Source organism: Osmerus mordax, chromosome 6 (assembly GCF_038355195.1).
Source record: "Osmerus mordax isolate fOsmMor3 chromosome 6, fOsmMor3.pri, whole genome shotgun sequence".
NCBI lineage: Eukaryota > Metazoa > Chordata > Actinopteri > Osmeriformes > Osmeridae > Osmerus > Osmerus mordax.
Window position 1 is genome coordinate 20,645,151 of NC_090055.1, and position 6,742 is coordinate 20,651,892.

At 51.0% G+C, this 6,742-nt stretch overlaps 1 protein-coding gene across 1 annotated transcript in view; it reads left to right on the plus strand.

The window, feature by feature from the left end:
• The window catches only part of iglon5 (IgLON family member 5), a 21,591-nt gene extending 15,947 nt beyond the window's left edge, over positions 1 to 5,644 (plus strand). The window contains exons 5-8 of the mRNA XM_067238143.1: positions 3,339 to 3,470; positions 4,214 to 4,334; positions 4,448 to 4,599; positions 5,547 to 5,644. Coding sequence (XP_067094244.1) covers positions 3,339 to 3,470; positions 4,214 to 4,334; positions 4,448 to 4,599; positions 5,547 to 5,644 — 503 coding nt within the window. The remainder of the gene's footprint in view (positions 1 to 3,338; positions 3,471 to 4,213; positions 4,335 to 4,447; positions 4,600 to 5,546) is intronic.
• The last annotated feature ends 1,098 nt before the right edge of the window (positions 5,645 to 6,742 follow it).

Here is a 6,742-nt window from a genome sequence, read left to right on the forward strand (position 1 = left end):
TCCTGTATAGTAAACCTCCTGTATAATATTCAATTAGAATAATCTTCAATAATCTCTGACAGGATTCATCCTGCCGTTAAGTGTCTATTGTCAGCTTACACCCATGCATGTGTTTGCCTGTTTATTTGCGTGTGCATGTTTATGTAAGTGTGTTTATGTGAGTGTGTGTGCTAGTGTGTGTGTGTGTGTGAGTGTGCTAGCGTGTGTGTGTGAGTGTGTGTGCTAGCGTGTGTGTGTGTGTTTGAGTGTGTGTGTGCTAGCGTGTGTGTGTGAGTGTGTGTGATAGCGTGTGTGTGTGTGTGAGTGTGTGTGCTTGCGGGTGTGTGTGTGTGTGTGAGTGTGTGTGCTAGCGTGTGTGTGTGTGTGAGTGTGTGTGCTAGCGTGTGTGTGTGTGTGAGTGTGTGTGCTAGCGTGTGGCCCTAACTGTGTTAGTGAGAAGATGGTGTAGCATGTAGCATATATAACCCTAACTGTGTTAGTGAGGAGATGGTGTAGCATGTAGCATATATAACCCTAACTGTGTTAGTGAGGAGATGGTGTAGCATGTAGCATATATAACCCTAACTGTGTTAGTGAGGAGATGGTGTAGCATGTAGCATATATAACCCTAACTGTGTTAGTGAGAAGATGGTGTAGCATGTATAACCCTAGCACACGTGAGAAACACTTCATGATTCTGGAGACCAGGGTTAGGGTTACATCAGGGTTAGGGTTACACCAGGGTTAGGGTTACAGTAGGGTTAGACTAGGGTTAGGCCAGGGTTAGGGTTAGACCAGGGTTAGGCCAGGGTCAGGGTTAGACTAGGGTTAGGCCAGGGTTAGGGTTAGACCAGGGTTAGGCCAGGGTTAGGGTTAGACTAGGGTTAGGCCAGGGTTAGGGTTAGACCAGGTTTAGACCAGGGTCAGGGTTAGACCAGGTTTAGACCAGGGTTAGGGTTAGACCAGGTTTAGACCAGGGTTAGGGTTAGACCAGGTTTAGACCAGGGTCAGGGTTAGACCAGGTTTAGACCAGGGTTAGGGTTAGACCAGGTTTAGACCAGGGTTAGGGTTAGACTAGGTTTAGACCAGGGTTAGGGTTAGACCAGGGTTAGGCCAGGGTTAGGGTTAGACCAGGTTTAGACCAGGGTTAGGGTTAGACCAGGGTTAGGCCAGGGTCAGGGTTAGACCAGGGTTAGACCAGGGTTAGGGTTAGACTAGGTTTAGACCAGGGTTAGGGTTAGACCAGGGTTAGGGTTAGACTAGGTTTAGACCAGGGTTAGACCAGGTTTAGACCAGGGTTAGACCAGGGTTAGGGTTAGACTAGGGTTAGACCAGGGTTAGACCAGGTTTAGACCAGGGTTAGACCAGGGTTAGACCAGGTTTAGACCAGGGTTAGGGTTAGACCAGGGTTAGGGTACAGCTGTCTGGAGCGTTCTCTCTCTCCTCTCTCAGGGCCTCATGTACTAATGCTTTTGTGGCCACTTCGGGCGTATTTGTTTTGCAATTTGCGCGTAAAAGCATGGTGAGGTATGTACAAACATGCCGCACTGAGGTAAAAGCGCAGAGTGCCTGTCGCGGGAACTGAAAATGGCTCATTGCGCTTTTCCGTGTCATGCATATGCATTCACGGGAGGGTCAAAGGGAAAGTGGGAGTTTCCCATACAGAGATGGGAGGGGATACCTTAAGTGCGCCTAATTATGTATTCCGCGGTATGTACAAAAACCGCCTTTGAAAGTACACCTCTATTTTGCGGTGAAAATTCTCCACCTGTTAAAAGCAGGCGTATACCAGGATGTGCATATGCCTCCTGGTGAAATGGGAGCCATGACCCGAGCAAGACGAAGACATAGGCCAAAGGATCTTGACACAAGGATCACACTTTTTTTCTCCTTTTGACACACAATAACGCTCACCTCACCAGTGGCCAGTTCACACACACTGTCACCAACAAGCAACAACCGTGTCCCATAGCAACGTTTGCGTGAGTTTTGGCGCGTTTACAGTAGCCTATTATTGTCCGGTGAGGCTGTGATTGGAATACGGGACTGGAGCTGTCCCTGATGGGACAAATCAAAATCACCCATAATTCGGGATGTCCCGGACAATTTGGGACGGTTGGCAACCCTACGCGACATGTACAAAAGCCGCCTGTGAAAGCACACCTATATTTTGCGTTCAATTCTCCGCCTGTTAAGAGCAGGCGTAAACCAGGATGCGCATATGCCTCCTGGTGAAATGGCAGCCGTAAGCTAAGCAAGACGAAGACATAGGCCAAAGGATTTTTGCCACAAGGATCACACTTTTTGAGTTGAGTCAACAAAATCATTACGCGTTACAGATTTCTGGAAGAAATCAAAGATTACATCGAATCTCCGACTCAGCGTTCACATTCCATTCCAGCGGTTGTTAAACTCGTCGCTACATTACAAATATTGGCATCAGGATCATTTCAAAAAGTCATCGGTGTTTTGACTTTGGTGGCTGATCCATGATAGAAAGAGAGGAAGCCCATTCAATGGCGCGTTTAAATGCTCGCGATTTACGGTATAGTGGGCGGAGAAAGGCGTTGATTACCCAATGACCTGCAGATTTCGTAAATACGACGTAAACTGAAGTATAACAGCGTGCGCAATCTGCGGGTTGACCATGGTGCTAATAACGCTACGTTTGCAAATGTACGTACATGAGGCCCTCAGTGTATCACGAGAAGAGTTGTGGGCTGGATTGTGCCAGACAGGATCATTCTGTTTCCATGGCGCTGGGGAGTGTGTCGACACCAACTAACACATCTTCTTCTCTTAGTGGAGAGCAGAAGTCTCACAGGGAGGGAGGGAGGAATGGGCATCCCCTCCCCTCCTTTCTCCTCTCCCCTCCTTTCTCCTCTTCCCTCCCCTCCTTTCTCCTCTCCCCTCCTTTCTCCTCTCCTCTCCTTTCTCCTCTCCTCTCCTTTCTCCTCTCCCCTCCTTTCTCCTCTCCTTTCTCCTCTCCTCTCCTTTCTCCCCTACCCTCCTTTCTCCTCTCCTTTCTCCTCTCCTTTCTCCTCTCCTTTCTCCTCTCCTCTCTCCTCTCTTCTCCTTTCTCCCCTCCCCTCCTTTCTCCTCTCCTTTCTCCTCTCCTCTCCTTTCTCCTCTCCCCTCCCCTCCTTTCTCCTCTCCTTTCTCCTCTCCTCTCCTTTCTCCCCTCCGTTCCTTTCTCCTCTCCCCTCCCCTCTCCTCCCCTCCCCTCCTTTCTCCTCTCCCCTCCCCTCCTTTCTCCTTGCCACAGACCTTTCACACACGTACACACACAATCACTCAAACACACACACACTCTCACACCCACTCTCAGAGCTGTGGTAACTGGTGTTGTGGGCCCCCAGCCGGCCTGATGAATGAGGGGGAGTTCCTGGACATCACGGAGATCAAGAGGCAGCAGGCAGGCGAGTACGAGTGTGTCACCAACAACGCTGTGGCCCCTCCCAGCAAGCACAAGGTCAAGGTGGTGGTCAACTGTGAGTGCTGTTCCTCCTCTCTCTCTCTCTCACACACACACACACACACACACACCCCTTTCCCTCTCCTCCTCACACACACACACACCCCTTTCCCTCTCCTCCTCACACACACACACACACACCCCTTTCCCTCTCCTCCTCACACACACACACACCCCTTTCCCTCTCCTCCTCACACACACACACACCCCTTTCCCTCTCCTCCTCACACACACACACACCCCTTTCCCTCTCCTCCTCACACACACACACACCCCTTTCCCTCTCCTCCTCACACACACACACCCCTTTCCCTCTCCTCCTCACACACACACACACCCCTTTCCCTCTCCTCCTCACACACACACACACACACACACACCCCTTTCCCTCTCCTCCTCACACACACACACACCCCTTTCCCTCTCCTCCTCACACACACACACCCCTTTCCCTCTCCTCCTCACACACACACACACCCCTTTCCCTCTCCTCCTCACACACACACACACACACACCCCTTTCCCTCTCCTCCTCACACACACAGAGGGCTAATACAACACTCTCACAGGGAGATAATGTGATGCCAATACTGTATGAATATGAATGATTGTGTATGTATGCACACATGTGAGCTGAGATCTGAGCAGCTCACTTCCCTCTTTCTCTCTCCCTCGCTCCATCCCCCTCCCTCCGTCCCCTCTTCCCCTCCCTCTCTCCCTTCCCCCCCCTCTCCCCCTCCCCCCCCCCCTCCCCCCCAGACCCGCCCCTGATAACAGATGTGAAGAACATGCCCGCCCAGCTGGGGAAGACGGCCATCCTGCGTTGTGAGGCCATGGCTGTTCCTGCCGTCCTGTTTGAGTGGTACAGAGACGACCGCAGGTGTGTCTTTGTGTATGTGTGTGTGTATGTGTATATGTATGTTTGTGTCTGTGTATATATGTGTGTGTGAGTGTGTGTATATGTGTGTGTGTCTCATGCGTGTCCCCCTGCAGACCGGTAGAGAGTGACAACACATTGAGGATCAAGAATGAAAAGACTCGCTCTCTGCTTCTGTTCACCAACGTGACGGACAAGCACTTCGGCAACTACACCTGCTTTGCCTCCAACCGCCTGGGGGCTGCTAATGCCAGCATGCTGCTGTTCCGTGAGTTACACACACACACACACACACCCCACAGGTAGTTCAAACACACCACAGCTACCTTACACACGCTATCACAAATGTCAGCATGCACTCTGTTTCTCTGTCTCTATCCCTCTCCTCTCTCATACCTCTCTCTCTCCTTTCTCTTACTCAGGAAGTCTCTATCCTCCCAGATGACTTTAACCCTCCCCAGCGAGCCCTTCTCTGTCACCTTCCCTCCGTCCCTCCTTATCCCACTCCCTCCCTCCCACCCTCCCTCCCTCTGCCTTCTCCCTCTCTCCTTCCAACCCTCGGCCTGTTCCCTCTCCCTTTCTCTCTCTCTCTCTCTCTCTCTCTCTCTCTCTCTCTCTCTCTCTCTCTCTCTCGCTCTCCTCCTCCCTCCCACCATTCCTCCCTCCGCCTTCCTCTCTCCTTCCAACCCTCAGCCTGTTCCCTCCCTCTCTCTCTCTCTCTCCCCCTCCCTCCCTCCTTCTCTCTCTCACATTACCATCCTAAGTGACTCACTCGTCCTCCTCTTTCATTGTCCTCCCATTATCCCAGCAAGCGTTCCTTAAATGACTCATTCCCATCCCCCTCTCCATCCCTCCATCTCTCTCTGCCTGTCTCTCTCTCTGCCTGTCTCTCTAAGCCCACGTCATCCATCATCTTCTCTCTTCTTCTCTCCTGTGCCCTAGTCTTCTCTTCACCTCCTGACCTCAGCACAGAGGATTCTACATCATGTTAGTTCTACTTGGATCTAAATGTTCCCTAATGGAATCTCCCTCCTTCCCTCCCTCCTTCCCTCCCTGCCTCCCTGCCTGCCTCCCTCCCTCCTCTTTTAATCTTTTAATCCTATTCCCCTCTCCCCCCTCTCCCCCCTCTCCCCCCTCTCCTCTTCCCCCCTCTCCTCTTCCCCCCTCTCCTCCTCCCCCCTCTCCTCCTCCTCCTCCCCTCTCTCCCCTCTCCAGGACCAGGAGCAGTGTATGGGCGTGGTGCGAGTGTGTCTGCAGGCGGGAGCTTGGCTGTGTGGGTGTGCCTGGCCCTGACCCTCCTGTTGAGGGCCTGAAGTCTCCGTCCACCCAGGAAGGAACAAGATGATTTAATTACGAACCCATCACTGTGAACAAAAATAATTATGCATTATTCAAGGAGCCATTTACACATCACATTCAACCATCTCCCCCCAATCCCCCCCCCGCCCCTCCCAGACCCCTGTCCCCTCTGACAACCCCTCACCTTAATTTGTCTTTCCCCTGCTGCCAGTGAGGGCTACTATAATAAAGTCAATAGTGTTTTTATTAAAACCTAGAGCTCACAAACAATAATGAAGAGCTTGTGTATTACTATAATGTGATTATATTTACGGTACGTAAGCTGAGATAATTATAATATAATTGGGCTCTCAACGACATGCCAGTGATAACTGATAAAATAGTAACAATGTTTATGACTAAAAGTGAGAAAATCCTTCTTTTGGGCAGTGATGATCATGTGACCTCCCTTTTGATTGGACAATTGGCCTTGTGACCTCTGACCCTAACCCTATAGGTGATCTGACCTTGTACGGAGCAACGCGGCACGGCTGCTATGAATGATGTCACAACCCACGAGGGTGGGGGGTGAGGGCCCCGTCCTCCTCCTGGAGGATGACCCCTGACCCCCCACTCTTACGTAACACCCCCCTAGCCGTGCTCCCCCTGCCTCCTCCCCTCTTCCCCTCCCGCCCCTCATCTGTGTTCCACTCCTCTCGTGTAAATATATATGCAGTACAGAGTCCATTCCCCGGCCGCATCAGCGACCGGCAAAACTACATTACCCATAACCCCCCACGCTATGTTCGCCAAACCAGGAAGAGACTGTGAAACACCACGGTCTCCGGTTTCCTGTTCCGGAGCAGTGATCCTGTCCACCTCATCGCTTGTTGATAGCATGTACCGGTTAGAAATGTTCCTGTCCTGACCCCACTCCACCCTGATGTGTTGATGCCCTCTGCAAGGTTAATTGCTATTACTTTTTTGGTGTTGATAATAATACTGATGATGACGTTCATAGGTATTTGAATAATATGAATATTAATTCTATGTCAGAAAAAAAAGAAAAAGCAGAGCTGATGACGATGGGCCTTGTGTGCGAAAATATTTTGTACAAAACAACAACAACAAAA